The sequence below is a fragment of the Channa argus genome, chromosome 19, assembly GCF_033026475.1.
Source record: "Channa argus isolate prfri chromosome 19, Channa argus male v1.0, whole genome shotgun sequence".
NCBI lineage: Eukaryota > Metazoa > Chordata > Actinopteri > Anabantiformes > Channidae > Channa > Channa argus.
Window position 1 is genome coordinate 5,240,178 of NC_090215.1, and position 18,142 is coordinate 5,258,319.

The 18,142-nt window shown below is 41.7% G+C and overlaps 2 protein-coding genes across 5 annotated transcripts in view; one reads left to right on the plus strand and one right to left on the minus strand.

Moving 5' to 3' along the window:
• Window positions 1-8,145, minus strand: part of zeb1b (zinc finger E-box binding homeobox 1b) — a 49,430-nt gene extending 41,285 nt beyond the window's left edge. Inside the window, exon 1 of one of the 2 annotated variants that reach the window (XM_067487051.1) lies at window positions 8,012-8,145. In XM_067487051.1, the coding sequence (XP_067343152.1) occupies window positions 8,012-8,069 (58 nt within the window). In that variant the 5' untranslated portion in view covers window positions 8,070-8,145. Of the gene's footprint in view, window positions 1-6,344; window positions 6,724-8,011 lie in introns of those variants that run through there. The other variant, XM_067487053.1, reaches the window with a different exon arrangement.
• A 165-nt stretch (window positions 8,146-8,310) lies between these two features.
• The window catches only part of znf438 (zinc finger protein 438), a 56,264-nt gene continuing 46,432 nt past the window's right edge, over window positions 8,311-18,142 (plus strand). The window contains exon 1 of one of the 3 annotated variants that reach the window (XM_067487062.1): window positions 8,311-8,329. The gene's annotated coding sequence lies outside the window, so the exon portion shown is untranslated. Of the gene's footprint in view, window positions 8,330-9,072; window positions 9,091-18,142 lie in introns of those variants that run through there. The other 2 variants (XM_067487058.1, XM_067487057.1) reach the window with 2 other exon arrangements.

Below are 18,142 nucleotides of genomic sequence, written 5' to 3' on the forward strand. Positions count from 1 at the left end.
GAGAGGAATGAAAGAGAGAGAGAGCAAAAAGAAAAGAATACATAGAATTCAAAGGACCAAAGAGTGAGGCACTTTATGAGAAAGAGTGAATAAGAGTCACAGAATGAAATTGGACGTATGTCCCCAATGATAGAGCAATAGTGTGTGAGTTTTTTTGATGTAAGTGTACTGGCATGCAACTAACTACTAATGATCACTGTTGTGATAGGAACAGTAGGACAAAACAAACAAACAAGTCTTGAGCAAGCACTAATTAATAGTGTTGTACAACTCCAAACATGATCAATTAAAGTCCAAGCTTCATTGACTTGTAGGCAAGACATACAGAACCAGTATAATGGGAGAGGGCCCTGTCAGCATGAGTAAGACGACAGATGTACGATAACCCGATCACTAGGAACTGAGGTACCGACTACACATATTATGCACAGATATTTATGGAACGTGCTCAGGGAGGCCGCAGGGTGTTTTGACTGTAAACGCCTGAACACTGGATGAACTGGGATGAACAGAGCCACGACAGGTGTAATGGGACAGGTGGACCCTGGCTAAATTCCATAAGATATCACACATTAAAAAGAAACTGCACTTTGTACCTTACTCTACAAGGACTTCTTTTTTTGTGCAACAGGTGTTTAAGAGTAGCAAGCCTGTATTTACAGGCTGGTCAGCAAGAGCAAGAACAAAATTCTAATCCCAATTCTGCTCTATAGAACATTTAATAAAGGGTTAATATAACCTTAAAGTCCGCAAACAAAGTGCTTATAAAAAAAAAAAAAATTTGGTCATAGTAAAAGAAAAACAGTGACACAGATGGCAGAAGTAAGACACATATGGAGTGATGGTCCAAGGGTTAAAGTTTTTATGAACCACTGTTGTAGATGCATCGGTGACAAGTGTTTCTCAAACAGTGGCCATGGAGAAAAAGGATAATCTTGCAGAAACTTGCTGGTCTTGCAGAAACAGACAAACAAAGTTAAGAAATATAGTGTTTCTACACTATAGTTACGCTGAGTGTAGAATGCTTTTATTTGTCTTTGTTTTAATCAGTTTAGGGCCTACTACCCTACTCATACAGCGTTAATTAAGTGCAAGTTATACTTATATATAGGGATGATAATAATTAACACATTATTCGCCATTGATAGTTAATACAATTACATTTTTTACTGTTCTATTAAAAACAACATGTAGTGTTTGCTCTCCAGTGAAGTCTGCAGTTGCTTCTCTGTTTGTCAGACTTTGGATCTGGACAATGGTTGATTAGCAACAGATGGAAGTGGAAACTTTAAATGAAATCATTGCGTTTAACTCTCATTTGCGTAATTTGATGTTTACCTAAACTACAGTAAGCACAACTTAAGCTAGCGTTAATATGAGGACTCAGTCCTGCTCTGGCCAGACCTCCCTTTCTCTGCTCTGATAAAGCTTTGCTTCACTCTTCACACTCGCACTAGACTCTGCACAGCCCTTCTGGTAGTATTTATCATATTACAATAAATAGCAATGCTTCAAAACTTACTAATCAAGCAGAAATATTTCTCTGTATAATATGTGAAAACGTTGCAACCTGTAACTTTAACTAGCTAATATAGTTCTGTACTTCATTACCTAATGAGTGATTGTTAACTGAATTACCATTATTTATTGTTAATGTCAACTTTTGAATATTTAAAACATTATTCCTATGTCGTTTTTCATTTTTTAAACAAAGACGTAACGTAGCTTCTTTTTTACAACAGTTAATAAGTGTGATTATGCTTTGCTGCCTCCTTACGTTAGGTCACACTACTGGGGTCATGGGGAGCTCAACAAAACACTCATGGGTTAAATGGGGCGATGCGGATGCTCCATTCCTCCCTCTATTCTGCCCTCCCTCTGTTTTCAGACTGGCCATTCTTCTCTCATTAATCTGGTGTGGATGTTTATCCATGTTGACATTCATCACAGCAGCCAGCCTTCTCTCTGACTAACAAACAGGGTGACTAAGGTTTTTTTTTCTGCTGGAGCTGTCACAGGGCTAGTCTAGCCTAGCTAGTTCATGCACAGCCTTGAGGGACAGAGGGCCACTCTATTTGTTAGTTACTGTGACCCTTGGGACAACTGGAATAAGTATGTGAATATGAATGTGTACCCCCTCAGGAGGGCCATTATCAGTTCTGTGTGCAATGAAGAGGAAAATCAATATGGTCATCATAATGGGCTGGCAAAAAGCCAGCTACATGGCTGTGTTCAAGGCAGAATACATGACAGAGGATTATTCCTCATCTGATATCAACTTATTTCATCTCTGTAGACAGAAACACTGTGGGACTGCAAGGGGGTCAAGTACACTCTAAAAGTACTAGACATCCTGTAAATTTGTGTTATAAAAAGGCAACAAAAACATGACAAATGGTCAGGTGGCCTGCAGCTACAGCTACAGGAGAGGTTTGCCCTGATGAGTTTTTGCCACAAACACAAGCTGGCAAAGAGCCCCTCACCAGACCCGCCTTCTGCCTATTGTGTCAGTCTGGTCTTTTTCATTAACCGCTCCACTGAGGACTACAAGGAGGGGAGAGGATAGATGGGTGGGAAGGAAAAGAAGGAGGCGGTGGTGATGATGGGGGAAACAAGGAGGGGTCTGCAGACAGACCCAAAGGGACTCATTGTGAGCCTGAAGAGCATTCACCAAATACATGATTAAAAACACAGTCGAAGCTAGGGACATCGTACACAATATTTACCTCCACTAGCAATTTAGAGGTAATCTCTCCCTCAAGTATACACACTACAAGAGAATATTATCACTCACCCCCACACCTGTGGGGAGTGGCTGAGAAGGATTGAGAGATGAAAAAGGAACAAGGGACAGTAAAGTTGGAATAGAAAAAAATAGGTTGGAGAGTTCATAAAGCCATCTTGCAAACACACCTGTATGCTCATGACTCAGTGCTTAGGAGTCTAGGAGTAATCATGAGGGCAGAGGAGGCTTGACTCTCTGAACACCAACAAGCAGACTTGGATGCTGATCCATGTTGTTTCACATCAAGGTAGCAGCTCTGGTAACTGCTATACACAGACAAGAGGCAGCTCAGGCTACTATTCTATGGGAGGGGGGGCAGATTTTTTGCTCCAGAGTGACAGTTGTGTTTTTATTCAGTTGACTGAGCTGATGTGTCGCTTCAAGCTCCCATTGCCTCATCCATGTTTTAACCCCATCCCCCAGCATAGCAACTTTTAGACACAGCGTTGGCAATCCATGTATTGCTGCGTCATCACCAGTTTTGGGAGCCCCCGAGGCGTACGGCCCCAGTTGCATTGTCCTGTCATGCAGATGGACCCCTCATGGCCCAAGCTAGGGATTTGGGGAATCTCCTGCCTGCTGAGCCAAATTAAGCCTTCACCCTGACATTTAAAGCAGCATACCCATTATCACACATTACCACTTTAAAATACATGGGACAGAAATGCCACAGGGATGCATCTGCATTAATGTTAAGGCAAGTAAGCGTCACACAGGCATAAGTGTACATTTCCAAGACAAAAATGTTACACAGAGTGGTGCAACGCAGACCCTTGAGAGCCTCAGGGCCACGTGAGAGAGGGATTTGATGAATTCTGCAAACGTTCCACGGATTCCTCCCTCGCAGGGACCTTTGGGAAAAGAATGGGTCATATGCAAATGGCATGCACAGTATGGAGGAGACTTTTCCCACAAGCCGAGTGTGAAAAGGGCTCTCCCTCCCCATGCCGGGCCCATTGAATGGATCTTTTCTTCTGTCACTGAAAGTGTATGGGGTAGAGCAGGCAAACTGCAAAGGTAACTAGGCTCTTTCTCCTCAGGCTTTCTCACCGAAGCCTGAATACACAATGGTTCATTTAAGCATTCAGCCACACAAACCCTAATAAAGCACATCCAAGCGCAGTTAAGGGGGTTACTGAAACTGACTCTGGGTTTAAAACTCCTGCTTTACCTTTTTATAGGCTAATGCGTGCAGCATCCATGGAAGCAGCTAATGATTAAGCTGCCTTAACAGAGGTGGGAGTGTGGTTTTACGTTACATAATTTTAACTCTGCTGAATGGTCAGATGAGGACAGGCTTTTTCCCACCCTGACTGACATGTTGAGGGATGAAGCGTAGCTGGACGCAAAACATTTGTCCAAATAGTTAATAAGAAAAAGTAATTAAGTTGCAAACTCTGTAAACTTTACAGCCTTTTTGCTGATGTATGTCTGATGCACAAACTGGATCTAGTTTTGAGACTAAAATCAATACAAGTCTCTGAGATAGGTACCTTTTATGCCATGCTTTTCATCTGCCAGCATCATTCCCTCAGTTGTCACCTGTTGTAAAATTCTTTTACCACCTCAGCCAATTCTCACCAACTCTCTGTATTCCCAACCCCCTTTTTACTCCACAGGAAACGTGGAACCCACAGTTTGAGGGGTCAGAGAGGAATGGATAGAAAGAAGGAGGGACTGAAAAAAAATCTACAGCTCCCACAGCCCCCTGCTCCTCTCTTCCTCTTTCATTGAACAGACTTAAACACAAACACAATTGAACATGCTGGAAGCCTCACAATGGCACGGGGGGAAAGTGAAGTCATACTCTATGCACGCATGGGTGCCTAGGTCAGGGGGCAATCAACAGCAGCCCTGGCTACTGTGTCTGAACTCCTCCCAAATAAAGGACAATCTCTGGAAGAAGGAGTGAGAGGGAAGACGTAAGGAGAGAGTGGAGGCGGGGGGATTTTCTTCTTACTTGGCACTTTCAAATGAAGCTGCTGAGGAAGTAGGTGAAAAGCAGTGAGATAAATGAAAAATTTCCTCCACTGCTAAACTCTTCACACAACAGGGGTGGACTATTTAAATGTAAACAGATGTCTTTTAAAAACTGAAGCGGCATGTGGAGCTAAAAAGCCAAACACCACCCTCTTTCACTAGTCTTCACTACAGCCCAAAACATTGCTTGTGTCACAAAATGAAACCAACTAAACCAACTTTTTTATAATTTTCCCAAAATCTTACAGGATATGGTTGTCATTATTAGTCATTAGTTTGTAGAAGGTGTAAGTGAGGCCAGGGCACTAAGTATAGTTTAAGTATAGTTTTACCAACCCAATAAACATGTTCTTCAACATTACATAAGTTGTTGCCAAGTTCCAAGCCCACAACCTAATTTTCCTTATTTGATGCATGATTCACTGAGCTGTGAGTGTGAGTGTGAATACCCCTCACTGAGAAAGAGAGAGAAAGAGTGGGAAAGAGGAAAGATTAGGGGATCGGACAAATGACCAACTAAAACTGTCAAATAAATACAAATCCAAGCTAACTGTATGAACACTTGTTTTAAATTGTCTGCATAACACTGCTCTGAAAACCTCTGACCCACAAGCCCTGCATGGGTACAGAGCTGTCCCAGCACAACCCTGTTTATTTTTGCAAAGAATGTTAATACTGGGCACATTCCTCTATTCACCAATTGCTGTGTTAAATTACCATTGCTGCTATTCCTAAGGGGAGCTGACTGGGGAGAAGTGACAAAGAAAGCTGTAGTATCCCACCGATTGCAAACACCTGTCGTCCTGCAGGCTGTTAACACCTCTCCCTTTACAACAGGGAATGGGGCTCACCTTGATCTCAGCTCCCCTGCTATAGCCAGGGATCTGGCAAACACACTGACTACAACAAGTCGGGCACAACTTGAGGTCTTGCTTAAGTATAAGGCCAAAACAATGGCTTTTTTTTATTTTATTTTACCAAATACAGGTAAGTTCCTACAAGGACAGCAGCCTATTTTAAGATGCTAATATTGTTATAAAAATGTAACAAAACCAAGTCTAAAACATCATAAAATACCAAGAAATGTACTTTAAAGAGAAAGAGATTTATATGACAGATCACCAGCACACCTTGACAACCCTTTGAAGTACATGCAAATAGAGCAAAGTAACAGGAAACACATCTGTTTCTTTACAGATCGGGATTTAAATACCAATAGGTTCCGTCAATATTCAGAAGGGTTTATTTAAATCCTGTTAAGTTAAATAGAAAACAACGAAGGGCAGGTAGACGTCCTGAGGTGTATTCGCTGTAAACACGAATCCTTCCCTATTATTCTCACACAAGGCAGAAAAATATCCACACTTAAGGACCGTTATTTGAGGTGTGTCCACACCTTGTGAATGCAGTGCACAGAGGGACTGGAGTCTCATCGGGGTCTGAATGCATTACAAAGTTAAATATAGCATATAAAAAACGGAATGAATGTGAAAATCAACAGCGCGCATATAAAAACATGTCACTCTTTACATCACTCATCAGGTAGCCACAGAAAATTCACACGACAGCCACCCCTCACCAGAAAACACCATTTGGTCGCATTCTCCTCCCACGGATTACTGGTTTCAGCTGCGCACAAACCCTTCGTTCTTACAAAGCGACTTCACCTCGTGCGGATTTGTTTTGACACACAAAAAACATAAAATTTCCTGTATTAACCCAGTTCCTTCAAGTTACACTGGGTGGCACAACACATGAGCATGACTGGCTGGTAGACAACAGGCTTGCTGCAAAACCTTCTTGTTTATTATTACAATAATTCCAAATAGTAAAACCAACTATAACTTGTCTATTCACGGAGTCACGGCAGCCCACGACGTCAAAGCTCCGAAGAATAGCACGGAACATTGCATTATTACATTACCAACTTGCAAAAGTCCTTTAGATTCCCCATAAAATTAAGGCAAACAAATGTACATGCACATACGTGCAGGAGGCACTTAGCAGCAAAGTATCCAGTCTTGAAAAGCGCCATATATGCTACTGTTTAACTATTAAAAACGGTTCTGACGCCACAGTAAGTCCCCCCCCCCCCCGAGCTTCGCACACTAGAACTATAAAACGCACATAATGCCGCATTTGTTATTGACCATTTGTATAGACATTGTATTAAAGCAAGAAATTACAGATCGAATAAGAAAAAACAAGAGTGTGTTTAAAGAGTCGCTCGTGTCCACGGTCCTACAAGAATCAGGATCCCCAGCGCGCGACGGGAGAGGATCCGCTGTCCTTATATGGGCTGCGCTCGCCCTGCTCACACAAACAGCGCGTGAGATATTCCTCGTTGTCCGGAACCTCGTTATCCCGTCCGTGTTTCTACTGAGCGTTCTCCCGTTACTTTACAATCAAATGGCTTCGTTAAAACAGATACTGGGAACGGTGTGTGCCGCACTGAACTAAAACAGTTTTAAGTTGCGGGGGAAGGGGGGGGGGACCTGCTTCACAACACAACAGCGCGAATGTCTTTCATTTTCTCCCTTAAAATATTATGATGCCGTGGTGATTCTGAAGCTAATTCGCAGTATATAGCAGGCAGTATTAAATCAGCACACATGCGTTTTGTCAGCCCTCGTACTGCAGCAACAGTGTCCTATCGCTACCTGCTGCCAGTGAGAAAAAGAAAGAACAACCAAAAGAGTTATTTTCCCTCTGTTCAAAACACAAATAATGTCCACGCGTTTTAACTCAAGTACAGCTATATTTACTTATTTATTCATTTTATTCTCAGCTCAACTTGTTAGGACATCGAGTTAGAATCTCGAAGTCCGCAATAAGAATCAGGTAGCCCACCAAAACAGGTCCCGAGTGTGGTGGTGGGCTTAAAAACTCGATACAACGTAACCAACTCAATGAACGTAGACTGTACAAATGGGTTTAAAGTGTATTCAAACGCTCAAAGGGTTTTAAAGTGGAGACAAAAGCTGGTCCATTGATAAGAGGGTGAGGTGCGTATAACGGTCTTCGGTGCAGCGGACCGCTAGGCGGAGGGAGAGACGCGACCCAGGTATAACGGTACACCACATAGGGCTGTAATACAGCGCTCACTTGCTACTTGCCAGCACTTTCTTTTACTAAAAACTGGACTTGGGGGCTCCCAAACTTTTCGGTGAAATTACCGGCGGTCGGAATAGCCTCTAGACGGTTTCCCCGAAAGAAAAGGTCCGCGTCGGAAGTAGTTTTACTCACCGTTGTTCCTCCTTGGGTTCGCCTGCTTTCTGCGCTTACACCTGGGGCCATCCGCCATGATCCTTTCGTTGTGTCTAAATGCTGCCGGAGAGTCACCTCCTCTCTCACCCCCTCTCCCCCTCCTTCTCCTCCCTCCCCTTCACCTCCCCTTATCCGCACCTGGTTTACGACACTCAGTTTTACGACATCACCTTCCCGCACCTCCCCGAACCACGCTGTCTTTACCACTCACTCTATATACTGGAAGTGAGAGGGACGACCGCACGTACATTGTACCTGCCCAGGCTATAAGTGTGCATTAAGGATTTCAAACAAAAGGTATAGCTATGCTCTCATATAATAATTATAAGTGAAAGGTGTAGGCCTAGGCGATTAGTTTTATAAATATGCAGTATGTTTAATATCACAAACTACCTACAGTAAGCTATTGTACTTTTTTTTAAAACAAACACACCACTGTTAATGTAATCATTATGATACAATAAGGACCCTCAAATATGAGATATTGCTGTTCAACTTTGACTCAATTTGTTGTTTATGTGTCTCGTGTGTGTGTGTGTGTGTGTGTGTGTGTGTAGCACAGTAGGATAGCACCACAACAGACTGTGTGTGTGTGTGTGTGTGTGTGTGTGTGTGTGTGTGTGTGTGAGAAGAGAGGAAGAGGTCATGAGACTGTCATCACTGATTCAATCTTCCACCTAAAGAAAGACCCTGCTGTTCTCCTGTGCCGAGCTCACTGCAGTGATGATGAAGAGGATGCAGACATGCCAGCACAATCAGCAGGTTCAGGCTGCGTCCAATCACACGTCAGTACACAGACACACGTACACCACTTATCACACTGGGCTCTGTGTAAATAGAAAAAAAAGGAAAAAAGAATCCAGAATCACATGTTTGAGGTGAATTCTTCTGGAAAGTTGTGGTGACAGGAAAGATGAAGTTTATAAACTCTGCCCAGAATGAACTGATGCTTGAGGTCCCATGATATGCAATTATAGGTCAGAGGAGCAGCAGTTGCCGTGAGGGTGTGACTATTCTTGAAGCAGATGACTATAAGGTTTCTGGTGCCTGGACCTCTGGTATGTGAGATGTTGTCATCATTCATTTTATTGTCGCACCTAGACTGTGTAACCCAGTTTTACTTTAAGTTGGATGTCCTGTATTGCCGAGACAGGCTGTTTAATGGAGCCGTGATATTTTGTTATTACTGGCAGTGATTAAAGGAGCAAGCTGAAGTTATCACTTTCTCTTCTAGCTTTCTAAGATATATTTGGAGTGCACGTTCAGTATTTTTTCATCATTTACCCCGACACAAAATCTATACGTATTTCCACATTTGTTGTTTAAAGACCTGTCACAGGTAACAAACTCTTTATTGCTGGACAATCAACTTATCAGCCACATGTGAGAGCTTGTATACACAGGATGGCCTATCTCTGGACTGAATAATTCAGTAGCAGCAGAGTAGTCCAGGTCTCAGGACAGGCTGCCCACACATGGAGTAATAGCCTTAGCATAAACAACATCTCCAAATTTGCACCAGGTGACCAGCAGACAGGCTGTTTGAAGAGGGACATGGGATGGGGAGGGTGCCCAGCCTCTCTCTCTCCCTCTCTCTCTGTCTGCCTTCCCTGATGAAAAAGGCCCCAGAAACAAGCTGCATCAGCACAGATCAATGATGAGATGCTCAGCTAACCGTGTGGTTGTTCCTGCACACCGAGCCTGGAAAATAGGATTCTTGTTATTCACTGGAAAGTCCAATCTTTCCCATTTTCCTTGGATCACACCGCTTTTAGCATGAAGTCATTTTTCAGCATCTGTGGAAAACAAAGAATAACAATTATACAACCACTACTAATACAAAATAGCCCGGAGACATCTTTTATGCGTTTCAGGTCAAGTTGTGTAAAACAGGGTGATTTATTTTCACTGGCTAATCTAGGTGTATTTTTTACTGGAAGTGCCAGTTCATACCCCAGCCAGTGGGAATCACACAGAGTTGGTTATGTTGTTGGATACACACAGGGTTCCTGATGGTCACTCTTTTATTTGGATGAATGCCAGGTCAGAGAAGTCAATTACAAGACATTGATCTAATTTGGTAAAAACAGCTACTTTACAATAAAACTAATTCCTGAACTAATAAAGACAGAGCAGTTATAATCACGAAGTTTTCTGCATCTAGGTGTTATTCACCTGAATAATGCTTTCAGTAATAAAACCAAGATATTGCCTTAACTAAATGAAAGGCTCACTACTGCTCTTCCTATGGGGAGTTGAAACTGAGGATCAGTGGGGGGAGAGTGAGGGATAAGCATCCAACCTCCACTACATTAAGGGATCATGCTGCTCCCTGAAAATGAGTATTGATCCTCTTAGGTCCAGGATCGTTTAGGAGATTAATGGGACTAGTGGTTGAGCTCCGTGGTGCTCCATGCAGGGCCAGGGGATCAGCTCAGTGGGACGGCCCAGCCAAAGCAGCCTATTGGTGAGTGGGAGAAACGTGGGGCTGGTTTGCATATGAGGGGGGCAGTTCTGTCCCATACATCCAGCCACAGCCCCGCTAGCTCTGTGCCATCTGTGCTGTCAGCTAAGAGAATCAGCTGAATGTCTGCAGGTCAGAGGGCTGGGAAAAAGGGAGAGGGAGGGAGGGAGTGTAAAACAGAAACAGTCTCAGGCGAAAGCAAAAGAGCTCAGAGTGTCAGAAGCAAACAGGATGGATGAAAAAAAACAAGTGATTGGAGGCGCAGAGGAAATGAGAATAGAAGAGAGGAACAGAAAGTGCAAAAGGAGGATGACAGAAAAGGTACACCCTGCCTTGCTCCAAATAGAGAGGAGAAGCAGGAGGCAGTGGCAGTGATAGAGAGAGACACAGCAAAGACTAAACTGCTTAATCTCTCCCAAGAGACGGCAGCTAAATGTGAGGTCCTCCTCCCCTTTCCACAGACCACCAACCCCCACTCAACACTATCACTAGCATGGCAGTCTGCTCAGCTGCAGTCTAAGCTGTTATGCAGCTAAAAGTCATACACACACACATACAAACACACTTAAAAAGTGCTCAGGTGGAGCCTACCATGCAACAGATACTGTGGAGAGAAAAAAAATCAATTTGAGATTCAAAATGAAGCACAAACAGCAGCGAGAGTAGAGTTTGAAAGAAGAACCCAGTTTTTGATGTATAAATCCTGCTTTCTTTTAACAATCCGGCTTGCAGCAAATAAACGGATCCTGTTGCATGGCTGAGAATTTTCTCATGTCTCTCTGATGGGGTCAAGTCGGCCCCTTGGGGAAACTCCTAAAACAAATAAGAGCTAAAGTATTCAACAGGAGTTGAATGCATGCCGTCAGAGTCTGAATCCCAACAATACAATGTTTTGAGGACTAGATGTCAATCTCTTGATTTTCCTCCACCAAGCCGGAGTATGCTCCACTTCCGTCTTCCTCTATGGCTTTTTTCTCAAGACAGGAAGTAGCTGACATGCTGGTCAGAGTGAGCCACACCTCAAACATGTTAGTGAGCAGGAAAGGTGAGCAGACAGAACCAAAACACTGTTTAGACATCCCACAGCAATTTAATACTTCACACTTATTAAAGGGGCACTGCTGTTGAACATGGCGTTTGGATTACTTGTCGGGATCAAAACTCCTGCTAGTGCGTTTGCAACATGCAAATGTTTATGCACTGTGTAGAGGTAATTGTACTTAACTCAAAGTTTTCGTTTTATGCTGCTTTTAGCTTCTGCTCCACTGCAATGCTGATGAAACATTATACTTTTTACACTATTAAAGGTACTACTAGTAATGGGGACCCCAAAATGGACGAACAAATACCACTAAAGTTGCCTCTAAATTCCCCTTATAGTAGAACAAATTCAAAAAACTGCCCAGTAAGGTTGCCCCACTCTAGAACAAACAAAATAAAGTGCTCTTTAATGTTCCCCCAAAATAGAGCCAAAGCGATAAATTGCCCATGAAGGTGTCCCGGCTATAGAGCAGACACAATTTAATTAAGTAAAGTCACCTTCTAATAGATCATGCATTCCTTTTCTCTGCTGATATCAGGTGCCGTTAAGATCTTTTCGCTCCTGCCCCTCAGAGAGCCTCAGTCTGGTTCTGCAGCTCATGTTTATCATGCCTATCGAGATTTCTTTCCCCTTAACATTTTCTTAATGTATCACGTTTTCAGCTTGCCAAAGATATCTGAAAGGTAAAAAAAAAAAAAAAGAGTCATGGCCATTGTTTAAAACTGAAACAATATCACAGGTTTGAACCTTAAATCTTTGGTATTTCCATGCCTAATGCAAGAAGAGACCTATCGATGGGGGAACTCCTACCCTGCCTACTGATTTTTTCACTATTCAGACACTCATTTGAATAGTGAAAGCAAGCAGAATTTAAAACTCTGCTAAAGTCTTGATGCCAAACTATTACAAAGAGGTGTGGGTGACAGACATTATATACTATTGAAACAGCTAAAAGTTATAATAGATACTTTCTTTAGAGTATTTGTAGATTATGTTATGAAGAGTTCGGGGTAAGGCACTTGCAATATGTAACGTTTTATAAAATAACCATTTCGTTCCATTCATAACCGAAATTATTTTGCTGGCACACAGAGAATGTGAATGGCTTTGCAATGTCTTTACTGTAAGTTTATTTGCCTTGCAGACACTGGCTTTAGATTTGTTTTTTAACATCCATGTCTTTTAAAACTTTGTGACCATTATGGTATGCTATCTTAAGAAGTCTTCAATCCAATATAACCCCATCGACATCACCAGGCTGATTTGATCAAACTTTACAAATATTGTGACACTTCGCAGGCTGACTATGAACCCCCATGCACCCCATTAATCTGTGTAAAAACTGTATTGTATTTTTTCTCATCCTTCTTTCACTTGATGAGTCAAAAATCAGGATTAGATAATAACTCTCAGGAAGGATTGACATACAGCGGGGGAGGAGAAGCTCAGAGTTACACAAACAAACACACACTCCCCCTCTCCCATGATTCCACAGGGGTGGGTGGCCATGGGGCTTAGAGCTCCTGACCTAAGGATGAACGTAATGTTGCCTGTCTATGCTGCAGGCCAAGATATATACTTGTTTTGGCTAGGGAAGATGTGTGCATGAATGTATCCTCATGCATGCATGCACGTAGACATGAATACACCCACACAACCTCAGGGCTCCACTCAGGCTTGCCCCAGTCTTCTCCTTCCTCTTGTGAGTGTCAAAAGGAGACAGCCATCCCCTGAAAAGCCCAGTTTAAATTTATACTGTATTTATTGGAGCACCCATTGAATTTTACTCTTCATTTGTCCTTGTGGCTGGAACAGCGTTTGTGCGCTTGTATAGACGTCAAAGTCGGCCTATGAAGGTGTTATTTTTGGAAGCATCTTCTCATATAGTTGAAACCAGCCTGTAGTGAAGTAATACAGTATGTGTGAACTGAGGTGTACTGCCGGGACACAATGACATTATTAAAGGCATCAAGTGATGCAGTTAAAAAGTGTTTTTCAGACTCTCATCTGCTTTATTTTTTTTAAAAGTTTACCAAATTCCTACCTATGCAGAATTTAAATAGGACATGGAAGCTAGTTTTGTGTAGTCTGCAGTGATAAAGGGTTGTTTCACAAACATTTTTAAAAGATCTTTAAGAGATCTACATATGCATAGGCTTTTGTTTTATGTGTCATGTTAGCTGCTGAAGACATTACATTTACAAGACATTTACTTTCTACTGAATAGTGAGCAATAGGAACACCATGTCTTTAAGACACTTTATGCCAGACCAGGACGGGATGGGTGGGAGGGGGGTCAGCACAAGATCAGAACAACGCACTGACTTAATTCCACCTTTGCAAAAAAGCAAAAAAGTCAAACATAAGCAACATTTAGAGTCATGTTTGTCATTGCCTTGTAATTTTAAATCAAACATTCACTCCTCTTTTAGCTCAGTTTTAGTCTCCATCAACCACCACCTGATTTAGATGCAAAATGCTTCCGTGTGTTTACCAGGTAATTGTCAATTGCCTCTTGTTGTCTGTTGTTTGGTGCTGTCTAAGAAGTGTATAGTGAATTTATCAAAGCCTCTTGGCTGAAAATATCTGCCTGCTTTTCCTGGACATGGGGTTGACCAGAGTAAAGTTAGTGGGTTAGTGAGGAAGTGAAAAATTAATGTAAAGCTAAAAGTAAATACTGAGTTTCTAATAATTCTCTGTAGGATTGTTGTGGCCCATTGAACTGTTCAAAAGTTATTTCATCCATTCTTATTATTGAGTAGTGCGGCTTTAAAGACCACTAAGTTCCATTCACCTCTGTTTATAACTGGGAAGAGGGAAATGGGGTAGCAAATTTTTTTATGTTAAAGCCGGCATCTTTATTTTGATTTATTTTTTCTGATAACTATTATGTGACCTTTTGATATACAGTTAATGTGTGGCATTCCCCTACGTGCAGATACATCACATTTCCATTACAAGGAAACACATCTGAAAACATATGGTTATATACATACAATGGTGAGTCTTTATGAGTGGATAGTGCGTGGGTGGTATATGTTTGTGCGTGCGCTCATGTTTCAATCTTTGATAGGCCTCTGCTGTTTTAACTGGATGAATATGAATACCACACACCTACTCTTTTCCCACACACACTCGTGGCGCATCAGAACACTTTTCTCTGCACATGAATAGTGGCGGAGCACTATAAAAGAACATCTAAAATGCCAGCCAATTACTGTGGTGTCCCTATACTCAACCTCTCCATATTAAGCTCTGGTTGTCAAACAGATTGTCTCCGGTGCTCCAAGCAGCCTGCTCTGTGAAACAGTTTTCATTAAGGGAGGATTGCCATGGGACTTAGGTTGGCAGCTTAATGTAATTTCACAGCTCAGAGTCCGTGTGGCCACTTCAGGGTCCATCCATGGCCACCCACACCTTTACAAGAGACAGAGAGAGGTGCTGAAAGGGTGACAGGCCACTAGTGCAGTTTAAGAGTGAAAAGGGAGCCCCAAAATGAAATTCCAGCACAGAGCATGACTGCAGTAATAACATAACAGCCAATAAGGCTTTGGAAATAAACGCGGAGAGATAGTCCTCAATTTGTGTTTGTAATGAGGTGTTCAGGATGAGGACACTCGCCCAGCAATGGGTACATTAGGTAATCAGGTGTGGAAGAAATTTAAATGAAATTCTTGTAGCATTATCAGTGACATATATTTGAACAGTTTATCCCTAAAACAGTCACTGTGTGCATCTTTGTTGAGATTACATTAGCACGTTACTGTGTTTGGACTTAACTAAGGGGTATGGACGCTTATACCAAGGCCTTTTCTTGTCTGTGGTTTGTTCACAAATGAGTAGATGTCCACATGTCTATTGTAACCCAACTGCTCAGCCCTGATCACCTCTTGAGTATTCACACCAAAGGTGTACGCCAGACATGCACAAGAAGTCCCTATTAGAAACATATGCAGAACATCGCACATTAAAACTCAATGTGACATCTGGACAAAACTGAAAGTGAGATAGACTGGTGTTTCATTTTCATGTTTTACAACTTTGGAGAGTACAAGAGGGCTATGACTTTATGGCTTGGAAGGGAGAAGACATCCAAAGAGCAACAAAGCCAGGAGGAGTTCAGGCTGTTGGCAAACATACGTGCAAGTAGATGTGGTTGTGTTGGACAAACACACTAAACAGAACCAGAAAATCTGACAAGAAGAAAGCAAACATAAAATGTAATTTGTATATATTTTTCTTTTGTTTTCCATATTTTTCCATCTTTGCCCGTCGTGCCCTGGGAACAGTTGTTTAAAGGAATCTTTCAACATTTTGGCATATAACTCTTATTTTTTCTTGCTGAGAGTTAGATGAGAAGATCTATAACACTCTCCTGTCTGTACTGTAAATATTATGTGAGTGCCAAGGGGAGGAGGGTTATCTTGGTTTAAAGTAGGGTTATGTGCTGAACTACAGTATTTCCTGGCTAGGAGCACTGGCCCCCTGCAGTCACTGTGAGGTGTCCAGACAACCAGCAGAGACTGCAGAAATAGTTTAGGATTATTGCCTGAAAAACCACAAATTGTTGTCTTTAGTCTTTAGGTTATAGTACAGCTTTAAAAAAAAACCAAGATATTTTGGGTTCATCACTGAGCTTAAGAGGTTTTGCAGACAGAGAGGGATATCCGTTTGTTGCGGTAGCTTCGTGTTTACTCCAGAGACATGCGTAACATCAGATTTCTTATCTCACTCTCATATTGAGTATTTCCTTAGAGGTTGACCTATTACTTTGACAGGACCCCTTTGAACAACCAACCCCCAAACACACCCACCCACACTCGAACACACACACAGGAACGTCGTATAAATTCTACCATAGGCATCTATGCCATCTGTTCATTATCCAGAGAACAAATTCATTTTATCCTTGTTGGAACATTATTTTAAATACATAATAAATAATATATAATAAACAATGAGCACAGGTATCGTCATACAGGATGCAAAGTCTTAGCTAAAACAACGGATGACATAACAAATGAGTCAAAAATGACAATCAACCCAACCTTTACATTATGAGTCACAAACAAGATACACTCATGCTTATTCAGTGTGTCCATTGAGGTGTGCAGCCTGCTCATTTAATATTTCCATAAGGTTGCATATGAGTGTATGCCAGGCAATCCCTGTTACAAAGGAGGTAATGTATTCTGCGCCAGGGGCAAAAGGTACGCTTGAAACATCCCTCACAGGAGCAGCGGTTTTCAACTTGACAGTGGACACATACATAATTAAGTCAGCTAAAAAAAATGAATATTTCATCTCAAAGCATTTTCATCTCAAAACATCAAAACACCTCAACGTCTCACATAATGAGCAAGGTAAATTACTTTCAGGGGATGTGCAACAACAAATGCTACCTCAAAATACCTTGCTGTAAAAATATATATCGGCACATAGAAAAAAGTTGATGAGAGGCAACAACTTGTATTTACAGTATTTTGTATTTTGCCATAATTTATAATCTTATCTGTCCTCAAAAGAACGTGTTGTTTAACATGAAAAAAAAAACAACTTATTTCCTTTGATTATTTGCCTAACCTGTTTTTTCAAACTGTAACTGTGTTATTAGCCTATATTAGAGTGAGTGCCTTAATGCTTAGTAGGCTGCTCTTAATACAACTCATACTGACCTGTTTATTCATGACGTGTAATCCATGATTTGCCTGAGGACTTTGGGTTTCCAGATATGGAGGCACATGCCAATGGAGAAGATCAATCCTTTCATAATCTTGCAGTTACAGTGGTTTTGCCAAACTTGACTTAGTTTCCAAAGAATATGTCACAAATCATACTGCACCACCTCAAAATCGCTTTGTGGTACAAGAGGGAAAGAAGTTGCTGTGCATCGTGCTACAGCAGCAGCACGCTGGAGAGAATTACTCTGACCATCAAACCTGACTCAGACTGCCTCCCTGTACACCTTCATAGAAGGGAATTAACCTGCCACATTGAAACGCTTTACTGAGCTCTGGTCGATACTGTCATTATCCTAAAGCAATTCTTAATTCTATTTGGCCCCAAGCTAAAGATTCTTGTATTGATCACAAAGTAGGGATGCAACAACTACTTTTTCTATTGTTAAGACCTCTCTGTTGTTAAAAAAAGACTCCTAGTTCACATAGTCCAAAGCTTTATACATAGTAATGCATACAGTACAGAAGAAAAGCACTGTAAATGTTTAAATGTATGTTTCAAATCAATACCAAGCATTAGTAAGTGTTAGTCATAAAACACAAATGCTCATCAGTGGTACCTCCATGTTTTATCAAGGGTTGCAGAAAAAGGCAGCTCTCTTTCATATCCTGTTTTGTGAGATGAAAAATATTGATATTACTCTCTGAGCACTATCAGCGTGAAACAGAGCCTTTTAGAAAAGCAGCAGTGACAACACCTGTACTGAAGTTCCTGATTACAAGTCTTTGTTCTCCTGGCTTCTGTCACTGCTGCTGCCTCTCAATATATGTGTGAAACAGAAAAAGACAGAGAAATCCCAAGTAGCATACTGTATAACTGAATGCCTCTTTTTTTTACACACACCCACACATTTACACACACACAA